At 37.4% G+C, this 27,840-nt stretch overlaps 1 protein-coding gene across 1 annotated transcript in view; it reads left to right on the top strand.

The window, feature by feature from the left end:
* The window catches only part of LOC127619690 (U3 small nucleolar RNA-associated protein 18 homolog), a 59,172-nt gene extending 35,680 nt beyond the window's left edge, over positions 1–23,492 (top strand). The window contains exon 9 of the mRNA XM_052092639.1: positions 23,365–23,492. Within this exon, the coding sequence (XP_051948599.1) occupies positions 23,365–23,492 (128 nt within the window). The remainder of the gene's footprint in view (positions 1–23,364) is intronic.
* The last annotated feature ends 4,348 nt before the right edge of the window (positions 23,493–27,840 follow it).

Here is a 27,840-nt window from a genome sequence, read left to right as displayed (position 1 = left end):
TTGTTGTTTCGTTTGGAGTGCAATTTGAATTTAGAAATTTATTTGATTTAAGTTTTTTTTAATTACGTTATTTAATTTTCAATGCAAAATCAATAAAGCAAGAATATTGACTAATCCCTCAGCCCCGAGGTTTCCGATGTAGAGAATAGATCTTGAATACAAGTATATTGTCTTTTCTGCACTCACAGAAGTATAACAAATTGAAAAAATACAGTTGTTTACAAAATCCACTTAAGATACATTCTCTGAAACAAGTCTAAATATTTGTTATGTTTTAGACCATTTTAAATGGAAACTGAGACTAAAACACTATGATAATAGGATTTTTTGCAGTGAATTTCTTTCATTAGTGGAACCAGCAAAAAATAAATAAAAGAACGTTCAACTTCCTCAGGCAGTCAAACGAGGGTAACAAATACCCCAATCCCTCTAATGATTTGCAAGAAATATTTCTCAAAACAAAATCCATCCAATAGGGAGGCATAAGCAGAAAGAATGTGCAGTTTCATCCACAACACCGTCCTGAAGGAGTGTTATTCCACAAAACATACTCCAGCCACTAGGCAGAACAACACAAAAAGAATCAAAGAAACGGACGTTGTTTTGCCAATTACGATTCTCATGGCCTTCCCATTTTTCCCAAACACGTTCTAAGTCTATCTTGGTCGCTAGCGATTTAGCAGCTTATTCCCTCTCTGATGACTCCAGATAATCTATCTGTTTCTCGACGTCCCCCATTCTTTTAACCAACTGGGTTAGGGGTGTCCGCTTGAGCACATTGGTGTCTTTTTATTGTCACCTGAGGATTTTTTATTTTTTTTACATTGTCTTCATAGAACAATTATGGTTCAGGATATAACGAATCTCACCGGTTTATGACACAAAGTATTAAAAACAAGCAAAGTGTGCAAAGCTCGCCGTTCACACATCCAGTGTCCATGCCTTTCTGATGTTGGCCTAAGTTCAGAGCTGTAACCATTGTTTTTTTGTAGACTCCGCCATGGCAATACAGGAGATTTGCCCTAAAGGTGTGTAAACATAACAGAAGGGTTTTAGAACCATTAAGGGTGCTTATTCAGATGTAAATAATAGTGATCTGCTGAATGAATAATTTCACTGACGTTTAAACTAAAATTAAGTCGACTAGTCTAAAAAGAAGCCAAAAATACGACCAATACACAATTACATGGAGCGAACAAAGTCTTCTAACCGAGGAGCGAGCACGAGTATATCTCGCAAAGATGCGCAAATGCATAATATATTGGATGCGCCAAGGCACGCAAGTATACTTTTAGGTAATGTTTCAAAATGTAAACATTACCGTACGTTCACACCAGAGGCGGCAAGAGCGTCAAATCGACCGGAAGTCATTCATTTTCAATGACAGCCAGCGTCTCCGCGGCGAGTCTTGGGCGGCGTGGGCGTCAGATGGAAGTTCAAGTGCAGTCAACATTATGGTAATGAGCTGTGACACGGTTCGGCGGCAACCTATTGGAATATAGAAGTGCTCCGCTCTAGCGAAGTCTAGAGAACACAACCGTGTAAACTTTGGTTCCCACCAAGCATTCGTTCCGAAGATAAAATGGAGGAGAAACGAATTATTGCCGTGACTGGTTTCCCTGTAATATATGACCAAGACCACAGTTATTACTACAAATGTATTTTATTTTTTATAACGAACAACTATAATTTTAATTACTGCCATCGATCGATTTCTTATTTTCACATTTTAAAGAGTTCATGAGGATATACGCTACTTGTGATAGGTTGGCAAAAAGTAAATGGTCGACATGTCTGGATGTTTAAATTGCGGCCCCTTTAAATATACAGGTCCTTCTCAAAAAATTAGCATATTGTGATAAAGTTCATTATTTTCCATAATGTAATGATAAAAATTAAACTTTCATATATTTTAGATTCATTGCACACCAACTGAAATATTTCAGGTCTTTTATTGTTTTAATACTGATGATTTTGGCATACAGCTCATGAAAACCCAAAATTCCTATCTCAAAAAATTAGCATATTTCATCCGACCAATAAAAGTGTTTTTAATACAAAAAAAGTCAACCTTCAAATAATTATGTTCAGTTATGCACTCAATACTTGGTCGGGAAACCTTTTGCAGAAATGACTGCTTCAATGCGGCGTGGCATGGAGGCAATCAGCCTGTGGCACTGCTGAGGTGTTATGGAGGCCCAGGATGCTTCGATAGCGGCCTTAAGCTCATCCAGAGTGTTGGGTCTTGCGTCTCAACTTTCTCTTCACAATATCCCACAGATTCTCTATGGGGTTCAGGTCAGGAGAGTTGGCAGGCCAATTGAGCACAGTAATACCATGGTCAGTAAACCATTTACCAGTGGTTTTGGCACTGTGAGCAGGTGCCAGGTTGTGCTGAAAAATGAAATCTTCATCTCCATAAAGCTTTTCAGCAGATGGAAGCATGAAGTGCTCCAAAATCTCCTGATAGCTAGCTGCATTGACCCTGCCCTTGATAAAACACAGTGGACCAACACCAGCAGCTGACATGGCACCCCAGACCATCACTGACTGTGGGTACTTGACACTGGACTTCAGGCATTTTGGCATTTCCTTCTCCCCAGTCTTCCTCCAGACTCTGGCACCTGATTTGCGAATGACATGCAAAATTTGCTTTCATCCGAAAAAAGTACTTTGGACCACTGAGCAACAGTCCAGTGCTGCTTCTCTGTAGCCCAGGTCAGGTGCTTCTGCCGCTGTTTCTGGTGCCTGTGCACAGTGGCTCTGGATGTTTCTACTCCAGACTCAGTCCACTGCTTCCACGAGGTCCCCAAGGTCTGGAATCGGTCCTTCTCCACAATCTTCCTCAGGGTCCGGTCACCTCTTCTCGTTGTGCAGCGTTTTTGCCACACTTTTTCCTTCCCACAGACTTCCCACTGAGGTGCCTTGATACAGCACTCTGGGAACAGCCTATTTGTTCAGAAATTTCTTTCTGTGTCTTACCCTCTTGCTTGAGGGTGTCAATGATGGCCTTCTGGACAGCAGTCAGGTCGGCAGTCTTACCCATGATTGCGGTTTTGAGTAATGAATCAGGCTGGGAGTTTTTAAAAGCCTCAGGAATGTTTTGCAGGTGTTTAGAGTTAATTAGTTGATTCAGATGATTAGGTTAATAGCTCGTTTAGAGACCCTTTTCATGATACGCTAATTTTTTGGGATAGGAATTTTGGGTTTTCATGAGCTGTATGCCAAAATCATCAGTATTAAAACAATAAAAGACCTGAAATATTTCAGTTGGTGTGCAATGAATCTAAAATATATGAAAGTTTAATTTTTATCATTACATTATGGAAAATAATGAACTTTATCACAATATGCTAATTTTTTGAGAAGGACCTGTAGTTCACAAAACAAAGCATTCTGAACAAACGTTGCCGCCTATTTCAACTACGCCAGAGCGTCCACGAGCGTCCTTGAGCGTCGAAGGCAGGGCAGCCAGAGCGAATTTTGACGCTCTCGCCGCTTCTGGTGTGAACGTACAGTTAATTTGACATGATAATGTTGTTTGATATGAAAAGCAAGATCACTATGACTATTAGGTTATTATTATCAGAGCTGTTCAACTGCAGGGTGAAGATGAATACCATTCTACTTCATATCATCCTCATAAAACACCTGTTACATGTCTCAATTCTGGACCATACAGGTATTTTTGTTTTTGTTGTTTTTATATCATTCAGTGTTGGTCTTGTTTGGGTTGTCTGATTTCATGTTACATACATTGTTTATTCACAGATTAGGCCTAATATCTACCTACTGTATACAGTTGCTTGTCATATAATTAGAATATCATCAAAAAGTTGATTTATTTCAGTAATTCCATTCAAAAAGTGAAACTTGGATAATGTATACATTCATTCCACACAGACCTTTGCAGGTGTTTTGAGTTAATTAGCTGATTAGAGTGTGGCAAGTTCTTCAATATTGAACTTCACAATATTCTAATTTTCGGAGATACTGAATTTGGGATTTTCATTAGTTGTCAGTTTTAATCATCACAATTAAATGAAATAAACAATTGAAATATATCAGTCTGTGTGTAATGAATGAATATAATATCCAAGTTTCACTTTTTGAATGGAATTACTGAAATAAATCAACTTTTTGTTGATGTTCTAATTATATGACCAGCACCTGTATTACACACACACAACCAATTTAGTAGCAAGTCTCTGTTCTCTCTGCCAATAATCAAATCTTTAACTCTGTGAATAATCTTTGATTATTCTTGTGAAAACACTACACGTAGGCAAAAGTTGCATGACTAAACTGGTGACCGAAAACCCATCATCTCCTCCACAGAACTCTTGGTTTAAAAACACATGTAAATGGCAGGACGGCTGAGGTTAAATGTGGTTAAAACCACACATTATAGTGACCACAAGGAGGTTACCCCATGTGACTCTCCCCTCCCTTGCATCCCGGCCAATTTGGTTGCTTGGGAGACTTGGCTGGAGTCACTTAGCATGCCCTGGATTCGAACTCGCGACTCCAGGGGTGGTTGTCACTGTCTTTACTCTCTTAGCTACACTGTAAAATGTTTGCTGTAATTTTTACTGTAATGTTACTGTAAAATTATTTACAGTATGATTATTGTATTTACATTTACAGTAATATTACTGTATTTTCATTTACAGTATATGTACCGTATTTTCAGTTACAGCATATGTACTTGTGAAAAAGTATAGCAATGGGAGCAAACTCAAAGAAAGGCCCTAGATGGCCAGCACATGCATACCCAGGATGTTCTTACTTCAAGGCAACAATTCTTACCACTGCGCTGTCCTTTTTCAGCCTAGACAGGTTGGTATTACAACAAAATCACTGTCCATTTTCCCACCAATACTCTTCACATCCCTCATCTACTACATTTACGGTTAATATCAAAATGAGAATCAGAATCAACTTTAATGGCCAAGTATTTGTACACGTACAAGGAATTTGACCACAGTTTTTCATTGCTCTCAATGTGCTTACACAGGATTTATATTATATTTGATCAATAAAATATATATAAAAGTGGATTGACCCCAACCCAAATTAGGAATATAAATTCTGCGCAATTTGTTGTAACACTGTCATTTAACAATTGGTGTTATGGTGCTTTTGAAGTATTTAATGATGTACAAACCTCTGAATAAACTTCAGGCTGAACCTTCCTGGTACTCCACATTGAATACATGGTAGCAGCCAAACAGGACAGCTAATGCTGATGAAAAATCTGTTAGCTCCTGCAGCTGGATGATGACTCTGCCCTCCATAGTTAGCATCCATGTTTTTGCTTGGACAACAGAATCTCCTGTAACAAACACCATCACAGCAGCTTTTTAGTATTGTCACAGGCTATGTTCAGCCTACGCGTAAGATCTTAAAGCTGGTGTTGTACAGACCCACCATCTGATGATAATCTCAGCAATAGTATCAATTCAATTATTTTCATATCCTTACCAAGTGCAGTCACCTTGGGATGCTGGGAACAGTGAAGCTTCTCTCTACATCTGCTGGAGTTGCAGTGACCTAAGTGCAGCAATTAACAAAAGTAGGAAGAAATTAATTAAATATATAGAGAACATACTTGTGTCTTTCTTTACAATACTTTCTAATAGGCTCCTCTATAGAGGTTATGCCACTATGTGTTATATCTTGTGATACAACCCCTTGACCAGCTCAAGTATGTCTGCCTATCTTGCAATTCAAAGTTAAATTCTATTACAGGCTTATTACCTGTAAAGTTTGATTTTTGAATGATGCAAATAAAATGGACCCTCAGATGCATGACACATATATACAAAACAGGAATAGTCTTTGAAATGTCAAACTGTGATCCTAATTACAATCAATATTCTCTAGAAACAGCTGTTCAAATTAGCATTAATACTTCAGCCAAAAGAAAGAGTGAATCCTCCCTCTCTCTGAAGTACGTAATTATGGTAATCATAGATGAAAACTGCAAGGTCAAGTTGACAAATCTAGAATTAGTCAGGTTCATATTTTGATATGGTGGTAAAACCAGGAAAGCGTTCACACAGATAAATTACATTGTTTGCACACAAATCGCACAGTCATTTTTACAGTAACCACTAACTAGTTGCTTGATAAATATCAACCAAGAAACAATGTTATGAGAGGCTGCTGATTTAATGGCAACGTTTTAATATTAAAGTCAAATACATTGGTTTAAGCGCCAGTTTCTTTCCTTTGTCTGCTTAACTTACCGTTACGACGGAAACACCAGAAAAGACAAAAGACACCTCCAATTTGGGACTCGAACACGATCCAGACTACAACCTTAAAAAAAAAAAGATGCACTTGAAAACACTGTCTCATAAAATAATAATAAACTCCGTTTGAACATCGATGTTGCCTAACACTATTTAGTATTTCACATTTGCTATTAGCGTAGAGTTAAACACTCTTCCTCCTGGTTAGCTAACGTTAAAGCGGCAGAGGAACACACAAAAGTTGTGTTTCTCTGTTTAAGTAAGGGTTTCTTCAGCTAATTTAATTGATATGAACATATTCACAAGTTGATAATATCACCGTTATGACGGCAATCACCGACAACTAGCCAACAGCCAAAAAAACGGGCGCCAAAAGACAGTTACTGTTAATAAAACTTTAATCAGGTGACGCACGTTAGTATGCTGTTAACATTACAAATCAATACATTTGAATATGTCTCTGTTTTATATAATTAAATATAATACAAACAATATACTAACCTTTTCGATGAATCACTGTTGTAAAATTTCATTCCCAGTCATTCATTTATCGCACTTTCACCAAACAGTATGGAAAAAAATATTTGAAAAGAAATCTCTCTTGCCATTGGTCAGTTTTTTTTTGTGGGCAGGTTCACTACTGTAAATGGATTTACAGTACAGAAGAATTACTGTAGAATTACAGTAATGACCATATATTTTCCCATAATCCTTTGCTATTTACAGTAATGTACTATATACACATTTTACAGTAAAATACCGTTCAAATTTCAAAAATCAGTTACAGTGTACACAGGCCCCTGAGGAACATTGTATTAAAAACCTAAGATATGTAAAAAATATGTATCTTCGAACATATTTTTTTAAAGCCATGCTGGTAAAAACAGCTATTTGTCATTTTTGTGTTCGGGCCAGTGAAAATTTTGGCTGGGCCAGTGAAAATCTGAACCACTGGCCCAAGCGGGCCAGTAGAATTTTTTTAGCATTGAGCCCTGCATTCGAAATCTGATGCTAAATTCCACTGAAGAGGGGCATTTTTCTGCAACGTGCTCACCTTTCGTTATGATCATTGTACATTTAAATATAGAACACAACGCAATCAACATTAGCGAATATTTAACAGGCATGTTTATTGACAAAAATTCAATGAATGGTGCAAGACCAATGGAGCAACCCAGCCTTTTCTAAACTGAATTCACCACATAAATGTTACTTAACATATTACAATAGTCAGAACAATGTTGAAAATAATTAACAGGAACACTAAGCCAAATCTACAAGAGTAAAAAGAATGCAGTGAAATGTTGTGCATTAGCCATTGATCTAATATGGAAGCTGTTCATTAAATCTGAACATCAGAACCGTTTGGTCAACTAGTTTTATTTGACTGATCAGACTGAGATACACAGTCAAATCAAACATGCATTTCCAAAATACAAAATTTGTATGTCCTGTATCAACTATATATAGTGTACTCTTGATTTTACATCAGTTCAAGATTGTGTTATTGGTTCAGCCTATGCTTATTGTTCAGTTCTAACTTGGCAGTTTATGAAAACAATTGAATCATATGTAGGCTATTCTACTTTTTTTTTTTTTCTCACTTGTGACAAGTCATCACAAGTGTATCAGCTTCATTACTTTTTTCCCCAAGGCATTTTTTTCAAAGGCAAGTTCACTTTTAGCACAGAGAAATGCCGTATTAAAGTACTTTTAGTACTCTATGCCATCTTTTTTCTAATCCTTAGAAAATTATTTTCAAACTCCTCATAGTTGGAAGATCCACAGCTCAGTTTGCAATTTACAATATTGGTATAACGCACAATTTCTTAACTCTCTCACAATGAAGCATTGGAGAAATTGTATTTTCTAACAAATAAAAATAGAATTTTTCAGTTCAATCACAGCTAAGAATAAATATACCATGGTACTGATTTTTACTTATTGGCTCCTTGGCACCTAGACAGGAACCCCAAATTCCTGCTGCGATTTCAGTCAAGCTAAAACCCAAGCTATTTTGATATTTCTACAGCTTCTACGGACTCTGGATTACTGTAACAAATTGTTCTCTTTTAACAATTCTCTCACCAAATTAGGATCTTTTTGTTAGTCCAGGTGTTACAAATAAATTGTCCACGGATGCAGTTCTGTTCTGTCTTCAACTTAAAAACAAATGTAGAAATGTAGCTTGAGTTCTCTTCTCGCTTGTATTAATGAGTTTCTTCTTATCAGACTCACCTGGCTGTCTCTCCAAATTGTTAATTGTATATGGCTGACCAGATATCAGGTGGCTCGCCAATGTGTAAGAGTTCTTCTACAGAAGAGTAAGCCAGACCAAGTGCTCATGAGGAAAATAGTTTATTCAAGTAGCGTAGTTCTATGTCTGGTATTTTCCCTGACAACTAAATACCTGACCGGTAAAGAATGCACAGATGAAGTAGGTTCTTTATCAGAGATATTGCCCATCACAACTGTTGTAAAGCTGTCTTTCAAAAACAAAAAGTGAACTCCCATTTTAATTGCACTTAATTTTTTTCCAGTTTAATTCAAATTTTTAGGTATAATAAATACAAATGAATTTAAAGTTTGAAATCAAGGTGTCTAACCCTGCATAACGAAAATTACCCCATAGTACCACCTAGCATCCAACCACATTAATTATTGCTCAATGGGCAATTTTTAATGTTCATGAGATGGATAGCCTGAGAGAGAAAACGATCCTGTGCCTGACAGTTCTGGTGCTCAGTGCTCTGTAGCGCCTGCCAGAAGGCAACAGTTAAAAAAGTACTGGGCAGGGGGAGTGATTTTTCCAGCCTTTTTCCTCACTCTGGAAGTGTATAATTCTAAAAAGCACTTGTATATTTGATTTTATGACAAATGCTCTGGCTCCCAGAAGGTATTTTTACAATGGTGAATCACCTATGGCAGAGATTGAAGATTTAATGCTGAAAATAGAAAGATAAACTATTTCAATTTCCGTAAGGCAGTGGATAGTATCTCTTTTAGCCTGATGATATGCTCCCTGCATTTTGTCTGCTTTAGCCGTCATGTTATCAATTTTTAGCCTGGCTATTGGCCTTATTATAAAGAGATCTGAACAGAACTCCATTTTCGGCAATGCGCCTCTCAATCGAAGTGAGGGTTCTCTCCAAAGTAAGCATTTATTTTTTCAATGATTAACATTTTTATTAAATCACAAAGTAAAACAAATACACAGAATCAACATTTAACACCCACTACCACTCTGAGGCCATCAGACGACATTCGGCACTTCAGCTCTGCCTCGGCACTTTTAATATTCCCTTCCATTTCCACGAGTTCTCTTGCTGTGGATTTTTTGATGAACGAGGCATACTGTATGATTTGACCCCTAAGAACTGCCTTAAGTGCCTCCCAAGCCATGCCCACAGAGGATACTGAGGACCAGTTGGTCTCCAAATAAACATTGATTTCAGCCTTTAACATTTGTTGGAAATCAGGATTTTTCAAAAGGGATGCATTAAAGCACCAACTGTATGATTCATTTTTCTCCATATATGGCAACCCCTCTAAACTCACCAGGGTGTGATCTGAGACTAAGATGTTTCCAATTGAACAATCAACAACAGATGAAATTACAGCCTTAGATGTATATATAAAAAAAACAATTCTAAAAAAAATCTTATGAACTGATGGAAAAAAAAATATATTGTCTCTACCAGATGGGTTTAAAAGTCTCCAAATATCTGTAAGACCAAGATTTTTACACATCCTGTGAAGTGTCATTGTTGTGGGCTTCACACTTTTGCTTCACTTTGATCAAAGACTGAATCCATCATTGGGTTAATGTCTCCTCCCAATATTATAGCATTAGGGGTGTTAGCGGCTTGCAACATCCCTTCAAGATCTATAAAAAAGCCCTGATCATCAGCGTTATGTGCGTAAATATTAGCCAAAACCAACCTTTGCCCCTGATTTTCTGCTAAAACACTGATTCTTTAATCTTATTATGTTTATCTTTAATCTGTTTGAGACATTTGAATTGTAGACGCTTGCTTATCAATGTAATGACTCCCCTGCTTTTACTTGAGTAAGCACTAAAGAAAACATGTTCACCCCATATCTTCCCACATTTTTCATTTTCCTGCAGGGAAAGATGCATTTCTTGAAGAAACACTATCATATTTCTTACGTTTAAGAAAAGAAATAACCTTCAGGTGCCCAACCCATTTACATTCCACTTGGAGAGAGACAATCCATTGATATTAACTATTGACGTTTTTTAAAAAAAATTATTAACTTTTATTGAGAAAGCATGTTGAATTTTACAATTGTTTGACATATGAAGTACATTACGTTGCTTTAACATATATTACTTTCTATTACAAGAACATCAGAACTCAGGTGTGGGTGGTGGGGAAATCAAATTACTTCCAAATTATTTATGCTATTCATTTAAACTTTTTTAAATCTGTGCAAAATTAGTAAAAAGCAGCAGTGTTTACAAAAAATCAGATCTAACCGCCTTAACATATTCCGTCCACTTGGACCATATCCTATAGAAAGTGTCCCTCTGCCCTTTGAGTAAAAAGGACAGTTTTTCCATTGTGTAGATCTCTTGCACAATGTTTATCCAGTCCTCAGTTGTCGGTGGTTCTGGTTTGAGCCATCTCCTTGTTAGAGCCTTTTAACTTGCTGCCAATAAGATGTATAGAAGTTTCTGTCCTTCGAGTCCAATTTATCCGTTGATATATTACTTAGATATAGGGTTTCAAAAGTAAATGGAAAAACAAATGCAAAAACATTCTGTATATGGTCATGTAGTCTAGCCCAATACTGAGAAATAACTTGGCAGTCCCAAAAAATGTGGTAATGGTTAGCACCCTCCCCCCCCACATCTCCAGCATGCATCTCCAATGCCCCGATACCTTTTTTGAACAGGGGTGATGAAAAATCTCATTATATTTTTCCAACAAAATTCACGCCATACATTTAGATCCCGTTGTAACCCATTGTATCTCACATATGTGTTCCCAACATTCTTCGGTGATTATCAAATTACATTCTTTTTCCCACTTCGCTTTAACATAATGTGTGCTGTCTTTTTTACACCGCAGGATGCTTTTGTATAACTTGGATATCATTTTGTGTGCTCCTAAATTTGTAGTTAATGATATAAATGTTCCCACAAATCCTAGGTTGTTTAAATTCACTTTCAGGTCCTGATTAAAAGAGTGCCTGATCTGAAGATACCTAAAGTCAGCAGAGCCTAATCCATGTTTTCTTTGCAAGGCTTCAAAAGATTGGAGTGCCCCCTTGTGGACAAATGAGTTATCAGTCAATCCTTTTAAAATCCAATTCTTAAATCTATCATCATGCTGATTCGGGGTAAAATCTGAATCGTATGCACACCATTTTAAGATTTTTGAAGTGTCTTCCAAACCACAAATTTTAATTGCTTCATTCCAAGCAGATATCATTACATGTGAAATGGGTTCGTCTGTTAAATGAATCTTATTCTGCAGTTTGATATCTGCTAATAAAGCTTCAACTGGTATTGCTTCAATAGCTGGCCCCTCCACCTCCTTCCATCCTGCGGTGTAATATGAAGAACACAAACATATTAATGGTCTTAACTGTGCAGCACAGTAGTATTCTCGTAAACTAGGACGACCACGACCTCCTTTATCTTCAATTGTAAGGTTTTATATTTAACTCTGGATTTTTTTCCCTTTCCAAATATATTTTGACAGCATTCTATCCCACTCTACAAATTGTTTTTGAGGTATGAAAATTGGTAAGCACTGGAATAAGTAGCGCATTCGGGGGAGAATATTTAATCTTATTGAATCAATCCTAGAATGTAAATCCAAAAAAGGTATGGTAATCCATCTTTGTATATCCGATATTATTGCTATATTCAGAGGGCCATAATTAGCTTCAAACATTTTAGTGAAATCTCGGTGCAATACCACCCCTAAATATCTGATACTGTCTGCCTCCCATTTCCATATATAACTATCCTTGATTTCTTCTGGTGGGGCATAATTCAGAGTTAATACCTGTGTTTTATTTACATTAACCTTGTACACTGAAAAAGAGCCATAGTCTAGTAGTAGTAGTTTAATGAACAACCTGTGTGGGGTAAGATATAGTCAATAATAAATCATCAGCAAAAAGTGCAAATTTTTGCCCCCTACTGTTCTTACTCCAGTTATATCACTTCTCTGCCTGATCCACTGGCTTAAGGGTTCGATAAACAAGGCGAAGAGGAGAGGCGAGATGCAACACCCTTGTCGAGTCCCGTGCTCCAATATGAATGATTCAGTGAGGTCTCCGTTAATTTTGATCCTAGCAGTTGGGTTATTGTATAACCCTGAAATAACCTCAATTACAGATTTATCAAAACTGAATTTTTCAAGCACCTTATATAAAAAGGACCCCCTCACTGAATCAAATGCCTTTTCGGCGTCTAAACTCAATACTAAGGTCTCTAATTTTTGCTTATCAACCTGCCTCATTATGTGTAAAACCCTCCTAATGTTGTCTTGAGTCTGTCTTTGTTTGATAAAACCCGTCTGATCTTTATGTATTAACCCTGGTAAAATTGTTTCTAATCTTCTTGACATGATTGAGGTGAACAACTTCTAGTCTATATCCAGAACACTAATTGGGCGATAGTTACTGCATTGCAATCTATCCTTTCCTTCTTTTGGGATGATAGAAATTATTGCTTCCCTCCTTGAGGGTGGGACTATCTTATTTGCCATCACCCAATTAAATGTTTTCAACAACGTTGGGACCAAAAAATCCTGCATTACTTTGTACCATTCCGGACCAAATCCATCTGCCCCTGCCATCTTCCCGCCCTTTAATCTTTTAATTGCTAAATGGATTTCATCTTTACTTATTGTGGATAGTAACTTTTTAATTTTGTTCCTCTGTCACTGTTGGCAGCTCGAGTTCAAACAAGAAGGTATTGATGTCCAGGTTGTTGTCTATATGAGGTTGAGAATATAATTTCTTATAGTAATCCAGAAAGCATTGTTGAATTTTTTTTTTTTCCTGTTCAAATTCTATTTGATCATTTAGGGGATTCTTAATTTTGTGAATAGTTCTCTCTGCTTGCTGTTTCCTGAGCTTATAAGAAAGGAGTTTCAGTGATTTTCCCCCCTACCTCATAGTACTGTTGTTTTATAAAAATTAGTTTTTTCTGTATGTCCATGGTGTTCAAATCATCTATTTCTTTTTTCAGTTTTATTATATCTGATTTAATATTACTGTTATGAGACCTAGAGTGTTGGTGTTGCAGATCTAACAACTTATCTTCTAAGTGCCGGAGATTTTGCTGACCTACTTTTTTTCAGGTGAGAGGAAATCTCAATTATTTTCCCCCTAATCACTGCCTTAAGTGCATCCCATAGTATTCCTGGAGACATCTCGTCCTTATCGTTATATTCTAAGTACTCCTCTATTTCTTTCTTCAAACGCTCTTTAATATCTCGGTAATTAAGAATGTTTGTGTTCAACCTCCATAAGGTAGATCTATTCTTCCTGTTCAGGCAGATGTTAGCGTAAACCGGGTTGTGGTCTGATATAGTACAGGGACCTATTTCACAATTTTTTAACCTAAAGAGGTCATTTCTATACATGAAGAGATAGTCTAACCTTGAGTAGACATTGTGTGCGCATGAATATTGGGTATATTCCCTATCAGTTGGATGGCAATCTCTCCACACATCAACTAATCCTAATTCGTCCATAAGATGTACCATTCTTTTTCCAATATTTCTCGCATCACCTTTCCCGTTCGAAGAATCCAATTTAGCATTTAATGTGAGGTTAAGATCACCGCCACATACAGTGGGTACAGAAAGTATTCAGACCCCCTTAAATTTTTCACTCTGTTATATTGCAGCCATTTGCTAAAATCATTTAAGTTATTTTTTTTTTCCTCATTATTGTACACACAGCACCCCATATTGACAGAAAAACACAGAATTGTTGACATTTTTGCACATTTATTAAAAAAGAAAAACTGAAATATCACATGGTCCTAAGTATTCAGACCCTTTGTTCAGTATTTAGTAGAAGCACCCTTTTGAGCTAATACAGCCATGAGTCTTTTTGGGAACGATGCAACAAGTTTTTCACATCTGGATTTGGGTATCCTCAGCCATACCTCCTTGCAGATCCTCTCCAGTTCTGTCAGGTTGGATGGTAAACGTTGGTGGACAGCCATTTTCAGGTCTCTCCAGAGATGCTCAATTGGGTTTAAGTCAGGGCTCTGGCTGGGCCATTCAAGAACAGTCACGGAGTTGTTGTGAAGCCACACATTCGTTATTTTAGCGGTGTGCTTAGGGTCATTGTCTTGTTGGAAGGTGAACCTTCGGCCCAGTCTGAGGTCCAGAGCACTCTGGAGAAGATTTTCGTCCAGGATATCCCTGTACTTGGCCGCATTCATCTTTCCCTCGATTGCAACCAGTCGTCCTGTCCCTGCAGCTGAAAAACACCCCCACAGCATGATGCTGCCACCACCATGCTTCACTGTTGAGACTGTATTGGACAGGTGATGAGCAGTGCCTGGTTTTCTTCACACATACCGCTTAGAATTAAGGCCAAAAAGTTCTATCTTGGTCTCATCAGACCAGAGAATCTTATTTATCACCATCTTGGAGTCCTTCAGGTGTTTTTTAGCAAACTCCATGCAGGCTTTCATGTGTCTTGCACTGAGGAGAGGCTTCCGTCGGGCCACTCTGCCATAAAGCCCCGACTGGTGGATGGCTGCAGTGATGGTTGACTTACTACAACTTTCTCCCATCTCCCGACTGCATCTCTGGAGCTCAGCCACAGTGATCTTTGGGGGGTTCTTTACCTCTCTCACCAAGGCTCTTCTCCACCGATAGCTCAGTTTGGCCAGACGGCCAGCTCTAGGAAGGGTTCTGGTCGTCACAAACGTCTTCCATTTAAGGATTATGGAGGCCACTGTGCGCTTATGAACCTTTAGGGCAGCAGAAATTTTTTTTGTGACCTTGGCCAGATCTGTGCCTTGCCACAATTCTGTCTCTGAGCTCTTCAGGCAGTTCCTTTGACGTCATGATTCTCATTTGCTCTGACATGCACTGTGAGCTGTAAGGTATTATATAGACAGGTGTGTGGCTTTCCTAATCAAGTCCAATCAGTATAATCAAACACAGCTGGACTCAATTGAAGGTGTAGAACCATCTCAAGGATGATCAGAAGAAATGGACAGCACCTGAGTTAAATATGAGTGTCACAGCAAAGGGTCTGAATACTTAGGACCATGTGATATTTCAGTTTTTCTTTTTTAATAAATGTGCAAAAATGTCAACAATTCTGTGTTTTTCTGTCAATATGGGGTCCTGTGTGTACAACAATGAGGAAAAAAAATGAACTTAATTGATTTTAGCAAATGGCTGCAATATAACAAAGAGTGAAAAAGGGGGTCTGAATACTTTCCGTACCCACTGTAATACAATTCCCTGACTCCTTGTTGTTAATTCTAGGATCTGTTTATACAAGGACCAATTGCTTCCTGGGGGAATATACACGTTTAAGAAACTCAGAGTAATACCATCAATCTTACCAGTTACCATTTATATATCTTCCCTCCTTATCTTTATATTCTGTTATATGTTCATAATTTAGAGCGCCGTGCACCAAGATCGCCACACCTCTTCGCCTCCCCGAACTGTGGGAAGAATAAAAGACATGTTTAAAACCAAGCTTGTTAAATTTTTCATGTTCGCTATCAGACAGATGTGTTTCCTGCATAAAAACAATCTGAGCTTTATCTCTTTTAAATTTAGATAGGGCTTTCCACCTTTTTACTGGATTATGTAAGCCATTAACATTGATTGATACCGTTTTCACTGATCTGCTACTCATCTAAATTATAGAACAAGTACACACGTTTTAATAGGCTCTCCGCACACCCTTGTAAACACTGAACATGGAACTTGTGAACAAATAACATAGCATAAAAAAAATAAATAAAAAGAAAATCAAACTGAGGTAGTTCTAACTTCCAAGGTAGGGATCCCTGAGGTGGACCCTGCTTCGCCTTTAAAAGGCAGCTTCTTCATCAGTCAGTGGAGGAGGCCCTTAATGGCTAAGGCCTCACTGAGAAGAACACCCTCCAAAAACCTTACTTATCTCCTTATTACACACCATTAAACTTTGTTGTTTTTAAAAAAAAAAAAAAAAAAAAAAGTGGGTAAACCTCAATTTCGTCAAGTCAATTTTATTTGTATAGCGCATTGGTCTCCAACATGGTGCCCGCGGGCACCTGGTAGCCCGCATGGAGTCTCTGAGTCGCCCGCCGAGCACGTTCTATAAATAGCCTGAATTGTAATCTTTCATTTAGTTTTTTTATTTTTTATTTATGATGATGGCATAAAATGAGAAAATAACTAATGGTAACATTTCATATACCATTAAAACATAATAAAATAATGTAAAATATTTAGAATCTGCACGTCGAGCACGTTTAAAAAAAAAACAAAACGTAACGTAACTTCTGTGAGTTGAGGCGGTCGCGGGCAGACAGTACATAAGATAAATTGAACTATAAAAAAGAAAAAAAGATTCATTATGGCTGATGATGCAGGTCATGCAAAAAAGAACACTTATTATTTTAACGAGGAGTGGGAGACAGAATTCCTCTTCACTAACGTTAAAGATAAAGCTGTATGCCTCATCTGTGGAGCTAGCATTGCGGTTGCCAAGAGACACAATGCGGAGAGACATTTCACCACAACCCACAAGACCTTCAATGTTCATTATCCACCAGGTACATCACTTAGAAAAGAAAAAGTTAGTGAGATGAAAACAACATTAAGCAGGCAGCAATCATTTTTTACAAAAACGCTAAACAGGTAGTTGTTGTTTTGCCCATAAAAGCAGGCTGATTTGGCCTATTTATTGTTGTAAGTGTGACAAATAACTCTTGACATTTTGTATTAAAATTGTGTTTAAATGTGTTCAGTGTAATGGGATCTACAGAGAGAAATTATAAATACAATTATAATTGTAAATATTTTATATAAATTCCTATAAATAGGATTGATTGATGAATAAAAATAATCTAATAATTAATAATAATTTAAAATGCTTGTGAGAAATGATTTACATTTATTAAGCCATGATGTCAATATTCATTTCATTACTTAGACATATTTTGGTGATTTAAAAGTAAAGTGAAAAAAGTGCCACAGTGTTTGTTTATTTTATGACATTTTAAAAATGAGAAATTGTTTATTTTTATATAAAAAAAATGCATTTCTTTCATTTTGCTCTATCGAAAACGTACCGAACCGTGTCAGCACTGTATCATATTGAACATAACCGTTAATTTTGTGAACCGTTACACCCCTAATATATAATTATAAATTCAATTGTCATAGTATTTAACAATATTACTGTTTGTTGTTGTATTTTTCAAAACTTGAAACGTGCGTGCGTGCGTGCTTGCGCCTATATCAAACAAGTAGCCCTCTAGACTATTTTATTCCTTCAGGGAGCCCTCACTCACAAAAAGGTTGGAGACCCCTGGTATAGCGCCTTTCACAACACACATCGTTTCAAAGCAGCTTTACAGAATATTAGCATTAACAGACGATAAGAACTGTAATGTCTATAAAGTCGATTAATCATCATTGTGTAATTTAGATAAAATACGAATTTTAATAGTGTTTATAAATAATTAAATGATAATTGTATTAATAACCCAGTGAGCAAGCTGTAGGCGACTGTGGCAAGGAACACAAAACTCCATAAGATGTAGATTAATGGAGAAAAATAACCTTGGGAGAAACCAGACTCACTGTGGGGGCCAGTTCCCCTCTGGCTAACATTATGAATGTAATGTAAATATTAATTATGTATAGGTAAAATCATGGTTTAAAATTATTAAACTAAGTGATAAGGGTCATTGATTAAACATTGATTGTGTTTGAACTGTAAGATTAATGACCAAAGTCTTTGAAGTCCATCTTGATTAATTGCAGAAGTTCACATAGATGCAATTGTCCTTGTTAATTGGCTGATGAAGGCTTTTGTTGGCAATTGTTAGTCTAAGCATTTCATTTCAGGATCGTAGTCCATAAGTAGACTGAGGTGATGCAGGTTGGAGTTGGCATAATTTCATCCTCTGAAGTCCGTCATAATAGATTGAAGTGATGTTTGGCTGGCACCGGCTGCATTTAGTCATCATCATTCTGCGACATGTAGCAGTGGAGTCCAACACGAAGCAGGAATGGTGCTGGATCCAGCCGGTTCTGGTGACCTCAGGATAGGAGTCCCGAGGTTGAGACAGGGAAACAAATAAAAAGATGTAAGCGTAGATGCCATTGAATTTATTGCAGAGTTAGAGATCATGCTCAATGTTTCTGGTTTCTGGTTCCGGCAGACCCAACTAAAGCAGCCTAATTGTGGGATAAATTAGGTGTATGCCTGGCTAAATAGATGAGTCTTTAGTCTAGACTTAAACTGAGAGAGTGTGTCTGCATCTCGAACAGTGTTTGGGAGACTATTCCATAGTTTAGGAGCCAAATATGAAAAGGATCTTCCTCCTTTAGTGGATTTTGATATTCTAGGAACTATTAATAGGCCAGAATTTTGCGATCTTAATGAACGTGTTGGAATATAGCGTGTTAGAAGATCACTTAAGTACTCGTGGAGCTAGACCATTCAAAGCTTTGTACGTAGTTAACAGAATTTTAAAATCAATACGGAATTTAACAGGTAGCCAATGTAACGATGATAAAATGGGGCTAATATGATCATATTTCTTGGTTCTCGTCAGCACTCTGGCTGCTGCATTTTGAACCAATTGAAGTTTATTTACTGATCTTGCTGGACATCCTCCCAGTAATGCATTACAATAATCTAGTCTTGAGGTCATGAACGCATGAATTAGTTTTTCGGCATCAGCAACCGAGAGCATATGCCTTAATTTAGCAGTATTTCTTAGGTGGAAGAATGCTGTTCTACAAACATTTGTAATTTGATTTTCAAAGGACAGATTGGTATCAAATATAACACCTAAGTTCTTTGCTGTTGAAGATGATGTAACAGTACATCCATCTAGAGTCAAATTATATTTTAGTGGCTTATTTTTAGAGTTTTTGGTCCAATAATTAGAACCTCTGTTTTGTCAGAATTGAGTAGAAGGAAATTTCTGGCCATCCAATCTTTTATTTCATTGATACACTCTGCTAATTTTGAGAATTGTGAAATCTCATCAGGTTTTGAAGAAATATAAAGTTGTGTATCGTCAGCATAGCAGTGGAAACTTATTCCACGATTCCTGATAATATCTCCCAGGGGAAGCATATACATGGAGAAAAGCAGTGGCCCTAAAACTGATCCCTGTGGCACTCCATACTTTACTTTTGTTTGGTTTGACAGTTCCTCATTTAAATAGACAAAGTGGTAGCGGTCTGCTAAATATGACATAAACCATGCTAATGTAACTCCACTAATTCCAACATAATTCTCCAGCCTATTCAAGAGAATGTTGTGATCTATCGTGTTGAATGCAGCACTAAGATCTAAAAGCACTAGAAGAGAAATGCAGCCGCGATCAGATGATAAGAGCAAGTCATTTGTAACTCTGATAAGTGCAGTCTCTGTACTTTGATGAGGCCTAAATCCTGATTGAAATTCTTCATATATACTATTTCTCTGTAGAAATGAACATATTTGGGAGGATACTACCTTTTCTAGTATTTTTGACATAAACGGGAGATTTGAAAACGGTCTATAATTATAGATTTGCTAATTAGCAAGTTCTCCAGGATCAAGTTGTGGCTTCTTAATTAGCGGTTTGATAATTGCCATTTTAAAGTTCCTAAGCATAGCGAGGAGTTAATGATATTAAGAAGAGGTTCTGATATTACAGGAGATACCTCTTTTAAGAGCTTAGTTGGTATAGGATCTAACAAACAAGTTGTGGCTTTTGATGTTTTGATAAGTTTTGTTAGCTCTTCATGACCTATGATAGCGAAGGATTGAAGTTGCACATGAGGGAAATTATTCGACACTGTTTTCTGAGGTGCTATGACAGATGATTGCATAATTCCAATTTTATTTCTGATTATTTCAATTTTATCTGTAAAGAAATTCATGAAGTCATTACTCTTGAGCTGTGACGTAATATCTGGTTCGGTTGAGGCTTTATTCCTAACCAATTTAGCCACAGTACTGAATAAACATCTAGGATTGTTGTGGTTATTTTCTATGAGTTTACTAAAATATGCTGACCTGGCAGCTTTGAGTGCGTGTTTGTAGCTACAGACACTATCCTTCCATGCACCCTGAAATACTTCTAATTTTGTATTTTTCCACATGCTCCATTTTCCGAGCTGCTCTCTTGAGAGCATGAGTGTGATCATTGTACCATGGTGCAGGGCTTATTTCTTTAATTTTCTTTAATCGAAGTGGGGCGACAACATCAAGGGTGCTAGAGAAGACTGCATTTAAATTTTTTGTTATTTCATCAAGTTCTTCTGGGCTTTGGGGTTTATTGAGTATATGAGATAGATCTGGAAGAGTATTAGTGAAGTCATCTTTAGTGGTCGAAAGAATAGTTCTACCTGAACGATAGCATGGTGTAGATTGAGTAACATTAGCTGATTGCAGCATGCAAGAGACGAGGTAATGATCCGAAGGCGTAGGTGAGGTCCTCTTGAAGGCTCTGAGTTTTTCTTTGTAACCGGGGTTCCGCCTCTTGTTCGCTGCGCTGCTCCCCGCTCCTCTGCCAACTCTGCTCCACGTCAGCTGCTTCAGTTGCTCCAACGCTGTTTCTCGCGATCCGATGACCTTCACCGCATAGACTCTTCTGGACATATCTGCAGTAGCTTCCACAACTTTGTTGTAAATTTTAGTTTCTTCAGTGTATTTCACCTTCAGCCTAGCTGGAAAGAGAGTTTGAAAGGGGATCTGCTGCTCTTTCAGAATCTTGCGCACCTCTGCGTATTCTCTTAGTTTCTTTAGGATGAGAGGAGAATAATCATGGTCTAAACTTACTTGTTTACCATTCCAGATAAATCCTTTTTTCTGCCATGCCTTACGGAGCAAAAGTTCTGTGGTCTTAAAGCTGAGGAATTTCACAATAATAGAGCGTGGGGGTGCATCGTCTGGCGGTGGTGGGCCTAGAGAGCGATGCGCCCGTTCGAAGCATATGTCAAGCTAGTCTTGGGACACCTCAAAACCGTCACGCAGCAACTTCTCCACAAAATCACTCATTGTTGGAGAGTCTCGGGTACCCCGTAGATGCAGACATTTTCCCTTCTCGTACGACTCCAAGTCCATTAATTTATCCTCCAACCTTATTTGTAACTTTATTATTTCCGTCATGGCGTCCTCCGTGTTTTGAATCCTCTCCTCCGCCTTCTCAATCCGTCCTTCAGCCTCGTCCATTCTCGCGCTCATCTTGGACATTTCTTCCTTAATTTCCCCCAAACTCGCATTGTTTTCTTGGCGAAAGTCTCTCAATTCCTGAAGTACCACGTCTATGTTGGCCATATCGATTCACCGTGCGGTAGCGGTCCACCAGTGTGCAGCCTCGTGCCAAGCAGTGAATCACGTTAGCGTTAGCAGGAATGCCAGCGCTATTTTCCCAGGTTTAAGCACCCACTATATTGCTTCGTCGAAGCGTTAGTTTTGGTGTATTTCGCTTACCCCCTCATTTATCTACCTCTAAGCTCAAATTTGCTTAGTCTTAACGGGGTAAAGTTTTAAATTTCATAGGTTTCCTTGGGAGCCCGTTCACAGTGCTGCCATCACGGTGATGTTCAAACCGGAAGTCCAACTATTGACGTTTTTAACCTATGAGAAAAAATCGATTGTTAAAAATAAAATTATAAAGACCACATTCCAACATTAGTGCAACATTCATGTGGTCTGAGGAGTCCAGATACACCCCATTCCAAAGCAATGGGTGCATCAGTGTAAGAAAGGAAGCGCATGATGCAATGCACCCATCATGCATAGTGCCCACTGTACAAGCCTCTGGAGGCAGTGTTATGATCTGGGGTTGCTTCAGTTGGTCAGGTCTAGGCTCAGCAACATTATGCGACAATAAAATGAAGTAAGCTGAATATACTGAATGACAAGTTTACCCCATCGATAGATTTTTTTTTTTCCCTGATGACACGGGCATATTCCAGGATGACAATGCCAAGATTCATTGGGCTCAAATTGTCAATTAGCTGTTAAGGGAGCCCAAGGAATCATTTTCACACATGAATTGGCCACCACAGAGTCCTGACCTTAACCCCATTGAAAGTCTTGGGATGTGCTGGAGAAGACTTTACGAAGTGGTGGGCAGATACATGGAGGAGACAGTCAACTTCTACTCTCCTGTCATCAATACAAGATCTCGGCCAAATATTTATGCAATTATGGATGGAAATAAATGCTGTGAACGTTGGATAACGAAATATTAGAGTATGCAACTAGGGCTGTCCCATTTTTTGAGTAGAATTCAATAAGAATCAAAATATTACAAGTATTGTCGAGTAATATAACTTGGCTTTGCTTTAAGATGCACAGAAGCCATTATATCGTCTCTCATCCAACACCCCAAAGACAAATATACACCGCGCCCCCAAGTGAATTCAATTCTAACTGCAAGATTTGGTGAGAGATTCAGTGTTAATTCAGCATTGTAGATGGCAGCCAAATGTGTAAAGGAAAATTAAATTGCTATATCTGGTGCAGAACGACTACTCATGTTCATCCCGAACTTCTTTTAAGAACGTCAACAAAAGAAATAGGAAGTGGCCAAATGCATTTCATTAGTGAGAAAACCTGGTCCGATGTCCCAGAATCAAATCTACAAGAAAATAACGTTTGAATTGGTAAAAATAACACTTATTGCTAAACATTCATTTGTCATGTGCATTTCCCAAGTTCAGCCATATATCACAGCCTTCATAAATCATGGTTGTGTTCTTTATATTGAATATTAAATTGAACTGTGGTTTGATCACCTACATATGGTGTATGTTGTAATTTGGGACATAGAAATTCTCATTGAATTTGTGATGCATTTGTTGTTGTTGTTGTTGTTATTATTATTTTATATGTTTGTCTGTGGCAGAGGAAGGTGAGGTGTTCGTCTGGGATGTGCGTACCAGTAAGTGTTTGAACAAGTTTGCAGATGATGGCTGTGTAAGAGGAACATCACTTGCATTGTCAAGAGATGGCATGTACCTGGCCTGTGGGTGAGTAACATTTACAACACATTATTTGCTTTATAAAACTTTAAACATTAAAACATAATTTATTTGTGTATATATAATTTGTATTTTTTTCAAAAGAAATTCCCAAAAACTAAAAAGTGGAACAAATTATTTGTAAAACAGAGTTTGGAGGAAAAATGTAGCAATTTAAAATGGTTTTGTTTGAGGAGCGAAGCCATTTGGGTTAATATTTTTAAAGTTCAGCTGCTGTAGAGCGAGCAGGCAACCGAGTGATTGCACAAAATTTTATTGGCTTACTGCTCCCATCTGCACTGACCAACAATATCATTATTATAATTAGGGCTGGGCGATTTGACTATGTATATCGTGGCGACGATATAAAGTGTCAACCGGTAGAGATTTTGCTAAATTGTATATATTGCGATGTGTAAATATCCATGTGCACAGCATGGGCTTATCTATCAGTGGGCAGGTCTTCACGTGAGAAGGACAGAATTGAAGAAACATGGACGGGGTTTTTCTGGCATTTAATATTTTTCTGTGGCCACTCAAGCAAATTTAATGACCTTCATCGAGCGTTTAAAAGTGCCAAATGTTCTTCTCACCTGACACTTGAATGTTTCACATGACTTTGGCAGCAGGCTTTCCAATATTTTTGCTCCGAAGACAGAGCTTTGAGCGGGATTACTTGTGCTACTCGATCATTTTTGACCCAGGAAAACCCCAAATGGAGAACAAAATCTCCACAGAACAGTACGACTCTGAAACAGGTCAAGAAAATGAAGAGAAGCTTATTAAACGGGTGCGACATCTGTGGTTCGCACGATGATCATCACTCATAATACAAGCAATCTGTTTCACCAATGAAGTGCACACAAGAATATTATGCAAGTCAAAAGGTGAACTCTGCATTAATTCAGTAATTTATTTATTTTAGCAAGAAGTGATATTTATTTCCTTCAAGAAATGTTTTTCTTTTTTTACATTATTTTCTTTGTCGCATTGCTTTGACAAGATTTTTATAGAAGATGAAACCCACAAAAATGATAAATACAGGGGAGTCACGTGACTTCATGCGAGGATCGGACGTGTGAATAGCGAGATCTGCGTACTTTGCAGATACACCAGTTTCATGTACAACAGTAAAGAGTAGACTCAGGGGTGCAGGCATTATGGGAAGAATTGCAAAGAAAGACACTTGAAACAGAAAAACAAAAAGAAAAGAGTGTGCAAAGAAACCCTGGGCACCAGATAATTGGAAAAGTGTTATGGATCTTAACCCTATTAAGCTTTTGTAGGATCAGCTAGACTTTAAAGAGCGAGGCCGTAACGGACACCTGCAGCGGATTATCTCGCCAAACTGTGGGTGATTAGAGCGTTAACGGGCAAGTGATAAAGCCACGAAGAGAGCTGCAGACGAGAGTTACAACGAAGCTGTGTGTGTCTGGGGAGCTGAAAAGCACCCCGTTGATGTGTGTTCGTGCTGCTGTTGAATGTGTTGTTGCACTGAAAAGTGCTGACAATGAGTCTGATGTTGTATGTTTGTATAGCTCCCACTTCCTTCAGAGAGTCCAAGAACTTCCTTAGAAACATGTAAACACCAATGGCTAAAAATATTCCACAATGTCAAAATCTGTTAATATAACTAAACTCAAATCTTCCACAAGAGTATATATCCGTAAAAAGCTGGACAATAATAAAATGGTTCAGTCATACCTTGGCTGAAAGCTTTTTCAATTGTCAACAGGAAAAGAAAAACATTGTTCGGTTTTAGAGACCTCACTAGGGTTACGATATTTCTAGCCGCACTGAATATACGTTCAGTCAACACATTTCTGACAGAATGAACAATGTTTTTATTTTATTCATTTTTTTATTATTCTGATGAAGATGAGATGGAAAATATTACACATGAGGATAATTAAACAATTCTACATAATCCATATTGTTTGATTATTTTATGTAAAATAAACGCCACAAGATATTACCAATGTACTAATGTTTTATTTAGAAGAAAACTTTGTTGAATAAAACCTTGTTCAATTATTCAGTCGTAGTATTTATTCACCTTTTTTTAAACTTGTCCTATGACATTAATCCGTAATATCAGCAAAATCAATATAGTTTTACCACTTTCATCTGCACAGAAAATGATGCGAATGCACAGCAAGTTGGACTAGAGGTGTAACTCATGTTGTGAATAGGTGCTATGTAGCACAAAATCCTAATGTCTCTTAAAAACAGATAATGAATATTATCTTACAGCACTAAGAATCGAAAACACTGCAAATACGGATCCAATACTTCTCTACAGTGGCGGTTCTAGCATGTATCTAGCACGAATTTTTTTTTATTCAGACATTTGCAAAAGAAATTATCAAAACATTTACAACTATATACATATTAAATAATATACAATAATAAGACTCATATCAAAAAGTAGTAACAAAGACAAATAGAAATAAATTGTGTAAAAGAGAATCGAATTACACTATTACCTATTGCTAACAAAAAACGCACAAATAAAACTAAACTGCACAAATCCTTTATCACACAAAGACACAAACAGAATAACACACTTATAAAGAAGAGAACCCAATTTGGGCACCTGATGGCTTAGAACTTTTCTTATCCATTTGTGTAGATTTGGCTCTCGAGCATCAAATAATGTCAACCAATCAAGACTAAACCAATTCTCCTCGGGGGTGTGCAGACTGTCTGGTTTTATATTATTATTAACAATTTCACACAAACCAGAAAAAATTCTACAATATGTCTGTGAAACTATATATTCACAATATTATGAATGTTTTATTTTGTAACGTTTTGTAGTGACTTATTTTCATTAGTACTGTACAAAGTTAGAGGTCCGCTATTTGATAAATTCCCCCGCTCCACCTACATTGGCCTTCCAGTGGTTAGACCTGAACAACCCCCACCCCCTCCCCATCTCTTACTACTATGTGGGAGAACTTCCTGCCTAGCTCACAAAAAAACTAGAATCAGGAATTAATTGACCCACAGTCCCACACGGTGACATGATATCATTGACATGACGTGCAAATGAGCGGTAGAAAACTGATTACACAAATGACACCATTCCGAATTTTTGGTGTGTCTGCGCCCCGTGCCGCCCCCTGGCATTGCCGGCAAGATGCCGCCCTGGGCACTTGCCCATGTCGCCTATACCTAAATCCGCTAGTCCTTCTCTATACTCATGCTATTATTTCATTAATTTATTTCAGATTTTTGCAAGGTCTTATAAAGTTGATGTATTTACATGCACATCCCCTACCTGTGACACTCCAACTCTCTTAAATGTACAACCACTTCACACCACTGTCTGGCGGTTTTCACAGTGATCTTAGCAGCCCTACCAATAACGGTCCACCCATGTGTGCAAATCAAATATTCAAGCTGTATACTCATGAATACAAAAAAATGCATATGGACAATGTTTTGTAAAGGTGTATATCAAGTTGCAAGCGTAAGAAAGATTTGTAATATTTTAATGTTTTGCGTAATTTAATGTGTTGTGATTTTGTAAATTCATATTAACTAAGTAATTTTGATGTGTTCAAACTTTTTTTTTCTCTTACACTCTTCGCACTTTTCCCTAAATATGGCCAAAAACATTGCAAACTTGCAATCAGCAATAAATCAAGCAAAGAAAGGATGTTATGAACAGCTAAATGGGTTTACCACATAGAATTAGTGTATCTGTGTAGTCTATTGTAAAAGTGTAAATGACTTGTGCTTGTTGTAAAAATATTTTCCATAAATAATCTGATATACATTGGTTCCGTCTACCCTTTTTTTTGCACTTACATTGTAGGCATGACTTTCTCACTGAAGGTTGCTTCTTGTAACCAATAGAATGAAACCATTGACAACTTTTCTCTGACCTGATTGGATAATGTGACATTTCTCTGGCAGAATGGCATCTCTCCTCTCTTAAATATAAAACTTAAATATTAATACACATTCTTTTAGTGTGTGTGTGTATAAAGTTGCATGCAAAGCTTTTTGCATGAGAAAGTTGTGCCAAAAGTGTGAGCCCAACAAAAGGAAAGGAACCATGTATATTGAATTATTTCAGAAAAATATTTTCGCAACTAACATCAGTCATTTACACATTCAGTAGTTTATATTTACAGTACAAAAACATATTGATTCTAGGCGGTTAGTTCGTTTTGCTGTTCTTGACATACTTTATTTGCTAGCATATTGCTGAATGCAGGTTTGTAGTGTTTATGGCCAAAATAAGTCTGAAGAATACAAATAATTTATTTGTGTAAATATTAAGATACCGATTCACAACTCACACACATGCAAAGCATTAAAATATTGCAAATAGTTTTTCTTACCTTTGC

Source organism: Xyrauchen texanus, chromosome 26 (assembly GCF_025860055.1).
Source record: "Xyrauchen texanus isolate HMW12.3.18 chromosome 26, RBS_HiC_50CHRs, whole genome shotgun sequence".
NCBI classification, from domain to species: Eukaryota; Metazoa; Chordata; class Actinopteri; order Cypriniformes; family Catostomidae; genus Xyrauchen; species Xyrauchen texanus.
Note: the sequence above shows the minus strand (reverse complement) of the source record. Positions and strands in the feature narration are given on the sequence as shown.